Source organism: Carassius carassius, chromosome 42 (assembly GCF_963082965.1).
Source record: "Carassius carassius chromosome 42, fCarCar2.1, whole genome shotgun sequence".
NCBI lineage: Eukaryota > Metazoa > Chordata > Actinopteri > Cypriniformes > Cyprinidae > Carassius > Carassius carassius.
In genome coordinates, this window is record NC_081796.1 from 27,061,686 (window position 1) to 27,077,104 (window position 15,419).

Below are 15,419 nucleotides of genomic sequence, written 5' to 3' on the forward strand. Positions count from 1 at the left end.
ATCCATCCATCCATCCACCCACACACACATCCATCCATCCATCCATCCATCCACCCACACACACATCCATCCATCCATCCATCCACCCACACATCCATCCATCCATCCATCCACCCACACACACATCCATCCATCCATCCATCCATCCACCCACACACACATCCATCCATCCACCCACACACACATCCATCCATCCATCCACCCACACATCCATCCATCCATCCATCCACACATCCATCCATCCATCCACCCACACATCCATCCATCCATCCACCCACACACACATCCATCCATCCATCCACCCACACACACATCCATCCATCCATCCACCCACACATCCATCCACCCACACACACATCCATCCATCCATCCACCCACACATCCATCCATCCATCCACACACACATACATCCACCATCACATTCAAAGACCCACCCACCCAGACATCCACCCACACACACATCCATCCACCCACACACACATCCATCCATCCATCCATCCACCCACACATCCATCCATCCACCCACACACACACACACACACACACATCCATCCATCCATCCACCCACACACACATCCATCCATCCATCCATCCACCAACACATCCCTCCATCCACCCACCCACACATCCATCCATCCACCCACCCACACATCCACCAACACATCAATCCACACATCCATCCATCCATCCACCCACACAAACATCCATCCATCCATCCATCCACCCACACACACATCCATCCATCCATCCACCCACACATCCATCCACCCACACACACATCCATCCATCCATCCACCCACACATCCATCCATCCATCCACACACACATACATCCACCATCACATTCAAAGACCCACCCACCCAGACATCCACCCACACACACATCCATCCATCCATCCATCCACCCACACATCCATCCATCCACCCACACACACATCCATCCATCCATCCACACACACACACACACACACACACACATCCATCCATCCATCCACCCACACACACATCCATCCATCCATCCATCCACCAACACATCCCTCCATCCACCCACCCACACATCCATCCATCCACCCACCCACACATCCACCAACACATCAATCCACACATCCATCCATCCATCCACCCACACAAACATCCATCCATCCATCCACCCACACACACATCCATCCATCCACCAACACATCCCTCCATCCACCTACCCACCAACACATCCATCCACCCACCCACACATCCAACCATCCATCCACTCATCCATCAACAATTCTATTCACCCACAGATCCATCCACCAACACATCCATCATACATCCATCCACCCACACAAACATCCATCCATCCATCCATCCACCCACACACACATCCATCCATCCATCCATCCACCAACACATCCATCCATCCACCCACCCACACATCCAACCATCCATCCACTCATCCATCAACAAATCTATTCACCCACAGATCCATCCACCAACACATCCATCATCCATCTATCCATCCATCCATTGTTTTTCCATTCATCCATCCATCATCTATCAATCTGTCCAATCCGTCAATCTATCAATCCTTTCACCCTTCAATCAGTTAATCTATTTGTCCATCCATCCATCCATTCATCCATCTACTCATCCCTCCATCCACCCATCATTCTGTTCATCCATCCATCCTCTATCAATCCATCAATCATCCATCCATGCAATCATTATACATCCATCCATCCTTCTATATATTCATTCATCCATCCATTATCCATCAATCTATCCATCTATTATATACCATCCACCAACACATCCATCCATCAATACATTATATACCATCCATCCACCAACACTTCCATTTATCCATTCATCTTCTGTGTTTTATTGAAGCGTTTTGTATTTGTATATGTTTGCTCTCTTCTCTAAGCTCTGTTCATTACAGCAGCAGTGAAGTCAAAACTGCAGCTCGACTCTTTCAAATGAAACCGCAATTAAAACCTGTGATTGGACTAATTAGCTGAACATTACCCCAGACTGATTGATAATTGAATTAAGAGGGCTTTAGGTTAATCAGACACGGATTAATTATTTCACAAAGGTTAATAGAATCAATACCTTTTGTTGGGGAATGACTTATTAATTCCTTGATCGCCTACATGATGTTCAGCTGTAAATCTGCTGAAATCCAGCAATAAAATCTAATAATCTGAAATAAATATTTCGAATTAAATTTAATTAAATTGTTAATGTTTATATATACAGTTTAATTGCATACTAGTGGCTATAAAATTAAATATTACATTAACATTAAATTTTAATAAATTTAAAGAAATACTTTAAATTTTAAACTACACACATATATATATATAAAATTATAAATATGTTATTACACAATTAAAGACACTATTTAGACAGCATTAAATATTAATTACAGACAGAGAGGTGCACCTCCTGTATATTCATTCTTAGCACTGCATGTTTGTGTGTGCGTCTTTTTAATTTAATTATATGAATATTATGCATATGAATATTCACATACTCCTTACACCGAGGGTTGCAAAAGTCTGATATCAGCAGTAGACTGTGTCCATTAAGCATTTTTATACATAAATACAATTTAAAATGTAATTTCTTCTATTACAAAAACAAGATCATGAATATAAAAAATATCTTACTACTGTAGTTACTTTATTGTACTATTTATATTTTACCATTTAATTCCTAACTTTTCAAAATCATAAAATTAAAATAATATATAAATTCAAGTTTATATGGAAAGCACTTTAACAATACAAATTGTTGCAAAGCAGCTTCAACAAAAAAAATAAAGTCTTTAAATTATATTTAAAAGTAGCTCATAAATACATACATTTAAGATTTTAGTAATTTTTAGTGATGTGGTATATTTTTCCTAACTTTTCCAGCTTTAATTGAAATTAATAAATATAAATAAACATTAACTTCACAAGTTTAAGTGTTTTCAGTGTGGTCAGTTGGACTATCGGAGTCTACTTTATATCCATATAAATTGACATGAACTTTACACGAGGTAATAATGACTGTAAATGTTACTGTTTTCAGACATGTAGGTCTTCTCTTCCTCACATCCGTCAGCTTCGTTCATTCACCGTAGAAACTCGTCCTTTAATTAACGTGGAGCCAGAGCAACCGAAGCCCCCGGAGCGCTATGTGAGCAGATGCTCGTTAGAAACACATAATCAGCAGACGGACAATACAACAAACCAATAAAACCTGCATCAACAACAACAGAGCGAGAGAGATGACTGCAGCCCAGGTCTGTTACTCTCTCCAGAACATCATTGAGAGATGATCAGATGATACATGCTTCAGTCTAAGAGTGATATCTGTGAACTTAACGTGTTGATCAGCCTCGTGTGTTCAGAGGATTTAAAACCATCTCTGATTTATTCCCTCTCTCTTATAAACCTGTCAGATTTACACCTGCTGAGGATCAGCGTCTGAACACAAAACACAAAGCCACTGATTCAGATTCAGATTCAGGCAAATTTACAGTCCAAGACTCCGAAACAGGAAACAGGTTTCAGGATGGATTCTAGAAAAACCCCAACCAAACCTGTCCAGGCCATTAAATAAAAAAATACTGTACTGTGGTAAAAGTATTAAAGCCACATAAAGTATTAAAGTAAATTTATTTCACTTTGTTTTCAAATAATAAAATGATATATATATATACATAGCATATGAGAATTTAAGGTAAAAATCGCAAAAAAAAAAAAAAAAAACATTCTTAATACAAAAATTAAAGTATAAGGTACACACATAAAAAAAACATTAATTAACGTTATGATAATTTGGGGTAAAATTATTTATTATTATTGTTATTATTAAAGAAAGTCCTCATTTGAGTCCTCAAATTTAATTTAAATAAGACTGGATAAAAATAATAAAAATGAAATAAACTATTAAACTAAATTAGAGAATGCATAACAGTAAAGAGAATATTTTAATATTTTATATTTAAAAAATATATGAAAATACTGATTCTAAAACTAAGCCTCATTTTATTTCTTTTTGGTATCTAAAAAATCTTTAGTTGAGCCCTCAAAAAAACAAACCAAAAAAAAAAAACTCCTAAAATGTTATAAAAGATAAAAATACTGTTGTGATTTCCACAGAAGCTAATAAAAATCAACTTTGAATAAAGTATCATAAAATGCCACTCGGGGGGCTGTAAAACCAGCATGACTGCTGCTTCTGCTGTTCTTTAAGAGCAACCGGGGAAATCAAAGAAGATAAAGATTTCTAAACATATAATCCACGCAATAATAAAAGCTGCTTTGTGTCATCACAGAGACTCTCCTGACCGAACCCGAGTCCTGAAGAAACAACAGCAGTGGATAAACAGAGAAAAGAGCAGAGGCAGATACACAGCGCCCCGGGGGACGAGAGCGAGAACGATCTGCAGAGGAGAAACAGAGGAGAGAGAGCTGAAAACTGCTGCGTGGGAGACACAAACAGTAGCGAAACTGACAAACGCTAGCCCTGATCCCTTACGAGCGCATTGTGGCAGATGAGTGTGTCCTGCCAGACATCAGAACACATCTCATCTTCTGTGAATAACTGGAGAGAACACGGCCAACACGCGCTCGCTTTCACTTCAGTCCCACGCACTCGTATTCAGAGCAGTCCAATCACATTCATGATGAGCATGAAACATCTGCTGCTTGAGATGCTGTTTAATCTCGTTTCGGCCTCACTGTCATGTTTTCACATTTACACGCATCAGACAGAAAAGACAAATCAGCTGTGACCAATTTCTGCCAAAACACACACTGTGATACTCACTGGAAAAACTGTGAGGATGGAGCCACACACACTCTATTCAAATAATACTTTAGATAATAGATCATTTATACATGTATATACTGTATGTATCACATTGTCATGAGCACAAGATACATATTTCTATACTAAAAAAATAAAATAAATAAAATTAAAAAAGTATTTAGGGTAAAAATGCTATTTTTTATTATAAAAAATTATTAGTATACATTGAAAATTATTTATAATTTTTTGCATCAAAGTAATAATAATTTAGGGTAAAATGTAATGTCTTAATTTTTGAAAAAATATTTTAGATACTTAGAGTATAAAGTCACACACTTCCAATAAAAAAAAAAAACTAAAATTAAATTAAAAACACTTTTTGTATAAATAAAGTAAATAAAAATAAAATAAATTTAAAATAATAATAAACCAAATTAATTGTAATTGTTGTAATAACAATAATGGGAATTTTAATTGAAAATGTATATATATTTATAAAATGTCTTGATTGTTCTCTCAAAGCAATGGAATGGTTTTCATGATGAGGATGAAACATCTGTTGTTTGAGATGTTGTTTCACCTCACATTCGTGTTTTCACATTTACACGCATCGAGTATAAAAAAACCTCGTCTCAAACCAGCTGAGACCAATTTCTGACAAAATAGAGCAGGAATGTGAAAGCGTTTAAAACAGGTTTCTACTTTCATCCAGCTGTGCCACTTTGTTTTGCTTCTCTAATGTCCCCCCAGCTTCACCTGAACACCGTCTCAATCACATGATCTCTGTCAGAAATATAAAACCACTTACACTGAGCTGGAGAGATGGACACTGATACTCACTACTTCTGTGAGCATAAAATCAAACACATTAATTTTAATTTTAATAAATATTTGTTTATTTATTTTGGTAATGAGAATATGGGGTAAAATGCAATATATATATATATATATATACTGAAAAATAGTTGCAAGCATAGTCACACACATTTTTAATTTAATAATAAAAAATTTTTTTTAAAAATATGTAGAAATTGCATTACAGTAATTAGAATTTGGGGTAATTTTTAACTAAATTTTCATCCAAAACAATGTTTTTATTTCTTAATTTTTATATATTTTTTTTACATTTTTAAATAATTTTCCTTTAAAATATATATATATATATTTTTTTTCATTTAATTTTCATCTAAAACATGTTATTTGAATCTTTATTTGTATATTTTTTATTAAAAAAAATAATAATAATAAAAAAAAATAATAAAAAATTTAATTTTCATTAAAACAGTATTTTTTTTTCTATATTTTATTTCAGGTTTAAATAACTTAATTTTTATCCAAAACATGTTTTTTAAATCTTTATTTTTATAGTTTATATTTTTAACTAACTTCATTCTTATCCAAAACATGTTTTTTAATCTTTATTTTTATAGTTTATATTTTTAACTAACTTAATTTTTAACCAAAACATGTTATTTGAATTTTTAGTTTGAATCAGCAATCTGAAAATGCTGTTCTATGAACCTTTTCTCTGTTATGAGAACGTTCATCAAATATAAATAAGGTTACAAGGACGCGTTGTCCTAACATTTATATTACTGTTAAAAAATGTAAATGAAAGTTGTGAGAAAATTCCCTTTTAAGTATCTTTTCTGAACTTGCTAAAAGTGCTCAGAACTCTGGACATGACATCCTGCTGTCGTCTCGACTTCTGCTTCTGTTTCTCTGACTTAATGGAGGCTTTTAAGCACCGCAGGAGCAGAGTCACAGCAGACGACGGACAATTCCATCTGCAGCTTCACGCTGGTCCGCCGAAGCTCTTTCAGGCCTGTTTGAGCGCTGTAATAAGAGCAGCTCGTGGGGTGATCTGGTATCACATCATCTGTGTGTAACGTCTCATACAAGTGTTTCAATAACACTCACATTTACATGCATTCACTCAGCCGAGGCTTTTATCCTCACTCTCTGTACCGCACAGGTTGCATTAAACGTGACCCTCGATCAGAACGATCTGCTGAATAATGAAGAAGCTGCAGACATTATCATCACGAGCGCAAACACACATGAAGTGCTGCTGAGAATCACTGGGCTGTGAGAGGAATCAGAGGAATCAGACTCAGAAGGCAGGGGACATCAGGACACAATCTAGCGCTGCAGGTTTCTGAGCGAAGGAAACGGTGTTTTCAGCATGAGACATCGGCTTTGCTCTTATCTTCAAAATACAAGAAGAGCATCACGCCGGGGCAAACACACAAACACTGACACGACATTAACAGAGTCTAAAATGAACAGCCTCTCAGCTCAGTTACTTTTGATCAAAGTCTTTAGTTTTAAAGGGATTACATAATAATAATCGTTAACAGATACACCGATATATCGGCCGATAATCGATATATTTGCCTCCTTGTAAATTACACTATATAAACAACCCTGATAAAATTGCTCTTATCAGCCGATACCGATTATCGGCCGATTATCGGTATCGGCTGATAAGAGCAATTTTTTTCCACTATCTATTATATCAGGGTTGGTTATATAGTGTAATTTACAAGAAGGAGGCCAAAACATGTCAGACTGAAACTCATACAGTGTGTGAAGAAAATCTCTTGTGTTGAATCTAGGGCTGTCAAACTTAACGTGATAAAAACAAAATAACAGATTAAAAAAGAGCAACACTGAATATTATAAGTTGAATATAATAGCCCCGTAATTAATTTTAACCTTTAATAATTTTTCCTTAAGAAAATCAAACTATCGGTATCGATTATCGGTAACGATGGAGAAATTCTGTATCGTACAGCTCTAATAATAATATTTATACCTGATATTATTATTATACATTGTGATTATAACAATGAATATTAATATCATTATTGATAAAATTTACAAAAAAAAATTTACTTGAAAAACATTTGAAATAAAATATGAAAAATATATATTTCAGTTGAAGTGTTAAAATAAACTAAATACATTAAAACTAAAAACTAAAACTTATAAAAATGAAAAAAATGTAAACTTTAAATTGAATAAGTTAAAAATATTAAAAATGCTCAAATTTAATTGAAAATAAACAAAATAGTACAAAAAGTACTAAATTAAAATAACACTGAACACAGCTGCATTGTAATATAAAAAATAAATACAATAATAATAAAAAATAATAGACAATTGTTATTCTTATTCTTATTATTATTATTAATAATAAAAATATATAATATTTAATTATATATTTTAATATATACTATATTTACAAACACTTCTCAACACAATAAAAGATAGATAGATAGATAGATAGATAGATAGATAGATAGATAGATAGATAGATAGATAGATAGATAGATTATTTTGAACTCAATGTGATGAAGACGCACCTGACCGGTGCTCCGCGGCTCCGGGCAGGTTTCAGCAGAACGGTCACCGTGCTGTCGGTCTGATTCAGCGGCGTCTCCTGCTCGTATCCCGGCATACGCGGCGCTGTTATGATGAACAGGTGACCGATGAGCACGTCAAACACACACACACACACACAGCTGGGGTGGGGGCTCTTACGTGAGATCTTGGTTGTGAACTGCGCGGTTTCGGGCGGCCCATATCCTTTGACCGTACTGGCTCTGATGGTGAAGGAGTACGTGGATCCGGGATACAGACCCGTGAAGATGTGCGATGTTTCGTTGCTGAACTTCAGAATGTCCCCGCTCTGACTGGACAGATTAAACTCCGGGTCGAAGGAGCTGACGGCCTTATAGAAGATCTGAAGACACAAAAACAGCACATCACAGGAGGAAGCCCCGCCCACAGTGCCATCTCATTGGTCCAAAGTCCCACTGCGCATTATTGTGAAACATACTATTTATTTTCTTATTGTGTTTGAAAGTTAGTTTTTAAGACATAAATATTAGCATTCTAATTTGTAGTGTAAAATACAGTAAAATGATTAATATAATTTTACCATATAATATATAGTGATATATTTCCGTCTTCATTTCTATAAAACTTAAAATAATAATAATTAAAAATAATAATTTACATAAATATTAGTATTGTAAAATAAGAGTAGAATAATTTATTCTTTATTAATAGTTTTTTAATATAATGTAATTTTATTTTACAGTACAATTGTAATTTAATTGTAACAGAAATATATTTCGGTCTTCATTTTTAAAACAATAGTTACAATAAAATAATAATAATAATGTAACAATATAAAAATAATATAATATAGCAAGATAATTTATTTATATTAAAATAATATATTCATATAATTCATATACAATAACAGTAAATTGGAATTTACAACAGTGATATGTTTATGCCAATGTGGCCAAAATTATACATTTCATTCCAATAAAAAGAGGTCTGAGTCAACTTTTAAGTCTAGCTGCAAAGCCACAATAAAACCCTTACTATATATATATATATATATATATATATATATATATATATATATATATATATATATATATATATATATATATATATATATATATATATATATATATATATATATATATATATATTTGATCTATTTGCTTGCATGATCAGAAGGCTGGAAACGTGAATGTTTCATGAAATTATTTAGCTTCAATCTCTGGTGGGCTTCAAGTAAATATTTAATGTCTAAAGCGGACAAAATAATTTGTGAATCCCTGCTTTAAAGAAATAAAGTGTTTGTCTTGAGCTTCAGAATGCAATAACACAAGATTCAGAGCCATTACAATTAGAGGAAACGGCTGTGAAGAAACAAGGAAGCGCTTCTGTGTATGATCTTTTATGATGATGGAGGAGACTTGTTCTCTCTGATTCTCTTCTGCTCTCTGCGCTTCATGAAAAGTAGCTGAGCCTTGATTTGAATAAATCATTCAGCTGCTAATGGGCAGCGCGGCTAATGCCACATCATTCTGTGTCCAATTTAAGGCCACAAAGGGAGCGCCGATAGGACTCGTCAGCTGTGAAATACCAAGTGGTTCGCGGCTGTCAGTCTAAGACAGGTAGATGGATAGACGGCTACACTGAAGGAATACCAAACCAATCAATCCCAGGGAATAGTGCTGATAAATAATACACAAACAATTCAGCAACAAATGCACAGGAATTCCAGGCTGAAATACACTGGATTTATTAAACGTACAGTTTATTCTCTCTCTAAAAGCTCAAATCAGTAAATGCATGCACCTGTAAAAGCATTTACACATGGATGTGTTTGTTCATTCAGTATTCTGTCTACTAATAGGCATTTTGTCAAGCAACAAGCTCCACCCCAAATGCATGCTATTGGTTGAGCTAGGGTTTTCAAACTGGGGTGCAGGGAAAAGTTTAAAAATAATAAATCTAAATAAAATTATTACTCTAAATAAAGAAAATACATAAAAAGTATTATAATTAAATGAATAAATAAATAATCAAATGATAATTAAATGAGTAAACATAGTAAATAAATATATGAAAATAAATTAAAATAAATTAAACGATACAAATGATATTGAAATAAACTAATAAATAATAGAAAAAATATATTAAAGCAAGAAGTAAACAATAAAAATTATATAAAATAAATTACAATATAAAAAGCTAATAAACCAAACAGTACAGTAAAAAAAAAAAAAATTAGTAACTTAACAGAAATTAAATATTTATAAATCAGTATAGTATATATCTATATCTTTATCCATGAAAATATACAGCTGTCTCACATCAAGGTTATCATAGTTAACTAAAAAACAAAAAAATGTGCTACTAAAACGTCATATATATATGTATGTGTGTATATGCATATGCATGTATGTATAAAACCTAAATATACATAAATATTTATTACAAAACACAACAAAATTACAAAAACTTTAATAAAAAAAAACTAGAAGAGCACCTCAATGATACTAAAATCACACTGCTTCACATGAGGATGATCATACGTGGGGGTCCATGTAATATAAATAACCAAAAACATCTGCGTTTAAAGCAGTTCTCCACCATACAGAAACTGATGCAGAAACCTGACAGGAGACGGGAGTGAAATAAAAACACACACGTATGCAATTCATAAAGGTTATGGAGGCCTGACCCCAGATCAGGACATTTATCATGATCACAGTGCTGCTCCATCATTACTGTGTTTCTGAGCTAAGCACTTAACCCACAATGCACTGGGGCAACTCGCTGTCTGTGCAATTATTGCTCTGCACGTCACTGCAGCTAAACGACATCACCTCAACTCCACAGAAACACTCCGTACCGGCACAAACGTACGTGAGCTTCCCGAAATGCCACAGAGGAGCGATCCTGCCGGAAGTCGAGCGACTCTAATCAGGCAGAAAGCTTTCGTTTGCTCCTTTTCCCTTTGCAATCTGCACAGATCTCAGCTCTGACACTTCCTTGAAGGCGAGCACGATGACAGAATGTAATTTCATAACGTGAATCTGACAGCTTAATTGGTCACATTTCCACAAATGAAGTTCTGCAACAATGACTCTTTTGAGCGGTGCTTTGTTCCGAGTTTCCAGCCGCAGAATGAGTCACGCGCTTCAGAAATCACAAAATGAGCACACAATGTAACCGCCAAAATACACTGTGTGCTTCAAAGATAGACGGACTGAGACAGCGCTTGCGACACATTTCACTTCCATAATGCAATGCACCCGGAGTCTCTGAAGTCCTTGCATTTTGTAGATGCGAGTTTATTTGCTGTCTCAGTGATGGATGCTTTGCAGTGAATGGGTGCCGTCAGAATGAGAGTCTGATAAAAACATCACAATAATCCACAGCACTCCAGTCCATCAGTGAACATCTGGAGAAGACAAAAGATGAAACAAATCCAGCATTAAGATGACTTTAACTCAAATAATCCATAATAACACTTCCTCCAGTGAAAAAGTGTTCTGGTCTGAATCAGGAGAGAAATCTGCACAGATCAAGCAGCGTTTAAACAGATCTAAACAAATCTGTGAGAGACATCAGGAGAAGCTCTTTATCACTGGAGGAAGTGTTATTCTGGATTATAGACTCTATGTGTTTGAGTTAAAATCATCTTAATGCTGGATCAGATGTTCACTGGATTGCTGTGGATTATCTCATTTTGATGGCACCCATTCACTGCAGAGCATCCATTGCTGAGACACTGATGCAATGCTACATTTCACTTCCATAACGCAATGCATTTCCTAGTTATTCAACAAGCCATTTCACATTTAAGAGCTTAAGCTATTCAATGCAGATGACTAATTATGTACATATCTTTTTTGATAGAATAAAACTGCAATCAGACCAGGAGCTGAATGGGTGTTGATTTCATGCAGTGTTTTTTCCTTTGAAGGGAACATGTTTCCTCCTGCCACATTCCAGCTGCGTGAGCTTCCTGTGAGTCCACCGCTGCGGTATGTGCTTTTGTTTGTTCTTCCAGTGCCCTACAAATCCCAGACTCTTTTACTGCCACCGAAACAATGAAAATCCCCTCCGACGGGAAAACAAGAGCCACACATCAGATCAAGCTTCACCTGTACTTATAACACTGTCGAAGATAACAGTCGTCCTTCAGTAAGAGTGAATATGGAGAGCAGCTAATCCAGATAACAAAAATATATGCAAATATATTCAAAACGTTCTGTTTTTGATTTAGTTGGGAAACATTTTTTCTCGGCCATGCAAACGTTAAGGGAACATTCCATTTGCAGTCGTCATGGGAACGCTACTTTTGAATGTTCTCTGAAACAAGTGTAGCAACATTTAAAAAATGTTATTTAAAAGAACATTCGAAACTAATAGCTACATTGTAGCACCTCCCATCCAATAAAATCGCAATATGTTTGTGAATTACTTTGATGTGAAATTCTTTTCATTTCATTATAATATTTAAATATGAAATAGCATTTTGGCACTGTTTAATGTGGAGTGACAGGTCATCTCCTTCGCTTTAACAGCAGTTACAGCACAAAATAAACATGAATGAACATCTGAATGTACTGTATGTTAAAAGAAAGAGTACTACTTCCCAAAATCTCATGTAATCACTCAATCAGAGTTGCAGATGTGAAGAAATTATAATAGCAATGCATCACATAACGTCAGCTAGAAGAATGAACTGAGAGGAGCAGTTTGCTAAATATGCACCATATAACATATTCATTATCATTTTATTGTTCTTTAATATTTCATTTGTGTTTGAATAAATCCCTCAAATTTTTGTGACAGACGCCATTTAAATGTTTATTTAAAAAAACTAATTGGAGTAGAAATATCAGTGTGTGATTTAAAGCTAATATGACAAAAATTTGAGTAGATTTAAAGTGTTTGTATTAGGACTGTCAATCGATTACAAATATTTAATTCGCATGACTGTCATAAGTTAACTCATGATCAATCGCTAGGGCTGCAACTAACGATTATTTTGATAATCGATTAATCTGTCGATTATTTTTACGATTAATCGGTTTATGTACTTATATTTTAGTTTTCCCCATTTTATTAATAAATGGTCTTCATCATTCAACAGACTTTTTAGAGATTTTAACCATTTTGCATTGTCATATCCTCATCAAAAACATACCTGGAGTTGTGTTTTATTAAGTTAGTAATCCTTTGTCGAACTCTTCTGCAATCAGAACACTGACCCATACTCTAGCAAATTTCACAAGGAGGTTTCAAATGATGTTTTCACCATGGCAGTCCTTAGGGCTCCTAAAGTAGTTTAACATCCTGAACTAAGCTTATTAAGGAATCTTTCAGAACATATTTTCACTAAGAATAAGAATAAAACAGAATAAAATTGCAGTACATTGCATTTTATTATTTTATTTTTTTTCCTGTAAACACACAACTTGTACCTGGGAAACAGCTTTATAGCTTTTGCTGTGAAATTGTAAACAATGGTTCGAATAAAGTGCCAATGGCATGAAACCTGAATGGAAATCACATTTTAAAGTAAAATCCATCAGAAAAAAATTATTGAAAAAATATGAAAAAAATGGACACACAAAAACCTGCTGTGTGAAAAAGAGTAGTGAATAAAGTGCATTTCAAATATCTTTAAACATTTACCTCTCTCATTCAGTCATAATTAGGCTGCACGACTGAATTATGAACTGGTAAACGACAAACTGATCACAGAACATGTTTGTAAAGCTTTAAATGTTAACTGTTAAAAAGCAATGTTATCAGCTTTTATGACTAAACATTTGCAAACAACATTGTACTGAAGAATCTGAACATATAAAAGTCAGTTCAGTAGTGCAAAGTTTACAGGTTACTCTTCTTATTTGAAGGCTCAAAGTAAAGTACTCCCACACTTTGGATGACTTCATTCGATTAGTTTTATCTTCCGCTTTTTTTTCTTTTTCTCGAGCTTACTCCACTGCCGTCTGCCTCCACCATCACGCTGAATGCTGCAGAGAGCTGTTCGGGAAGCACGTGACATAAAACGAGGCCAGCTATTGGCTATTCGCTACTTCTCCTGCTGTACTGGCTGAATAAAACCTCCGGTGGCTCATTACTGCCACACTTTGGTCACCGCAGATTAAAAATATTGGTCTGAACAAAAACAGCAGACGTTTATTAGTATTATCTTTAAGAAATATAGCAGTTTCTCCAACTGTAAACAAAACAGCACAGCAGCGGACTCTGATAATTAAGACTTTATTGTACCATTTAAGACTTTTTATGCCATTAAATATAATACAACTAAATCTAAGAACTTTTCAGACTTTTTAAGGACCCACGGAAACCCTAAAACAGAAAATTTGCGCTGCATTAATCACGTGTTAATAAATTAAGTGCCATTAAAATGAATTTGCGTAATTAACGGTTTAATTTTGACAGCCCTAGTTTCTATACAAATCAGCAAGTTTCAGGTATATTTTACAGCATTAGTTGAGAGATTTTTTTTCCTTGAGAGAATTTGCCATGTCCTGTACCTGATATATATCCAAAACCATCAAGTTTGTGAAGGATAATAGAATCGAATTAAAACCAAGCCTAGAAGATATTTCTGTAGGCTGGGCGTTAGATGACTCCGTCTCGTTTCGTTTCGTTTCGTTCTTGTAGAAGGCTCTTTTCTAATAAAATCTCTCTGCACTGCTGACCTGAGCAGCGTTAAAGCGCAGGCTGCTTACAGATCTAAAGGTTATTCATTTAGATTTATTAGTCAATTAAGTGAGTGTAGAGAATGACATACGGCGGCTTCCGTGGAAGACGAATGCTGAAGCTTGAAGGAATCAGAACTCACTTCGTACTGTTTGATTATGCCGTACATCTGGAGCGGTTCTCTCCATCGGAGGGCGATCTTCTCCTCGTACGTGCTTCCTTGGATAGACTCGTGCGGGACAGCGCCAGGAACTGGAAAAGAAAAGACGGACACCAATCAGAGTCTGCTGATCAAACCCACATCGATCTGAAGAGACAACGATGAGCTTGAAAACAATATTCTCTCATATTCAATATGTATGCATGAGAAGGATTATTCATCTATTCAGTCAAAGGAATATGGAAGTTTGTAGTTCCTTGAACTGTGAACATCTCCAGAGGTTCAACCTTTGGGCTTGTTGTGTTTTTGAAATGTTTCCGCATGAAATTTGCTGCTTATACGGACGCTATTGTCAAATATAAATAACATACACTCAACTCTGAAACCTGACACGAACCAGAACTGAAGCC

General features: G+C 35.0%; 1 protein-coding gene across 11 annotated transcripts in view; it reads right to left on the reverse strand.

The window, feature by feature from the left end:
* Positions 1–15,419, reverse strand: part of LOC132124467 (receptor-type tyrosine-protein phosphatase mu-like) — a 217,330-nt gene that overhangs the window by 110,254 nt on the left and 91,657 nt on the right. For all 11 annotated transcript variants that reach the window (XM_059535472.1, XM_059535477.1, XM_059535471.1 and 8 more), the window contains exons 9-11: positions 14,992–15,101; positions 8,328–8,529; positions 8,150–8,252 (exon numbers count right to left, since the gene is read on the reverse strand). In XM_059535472.1, coding sequence (XP_059391455.1) covers positions 8,150–8,252; positions 8,328–8,529; positions 14,992–15,101 — 415 coding nt within the window. The remainder of the gene's footprint in view (positions 1–8,149; positions 8,253–8,327; positions 8,530–14,991; positions 15,102–15,419) is intronic.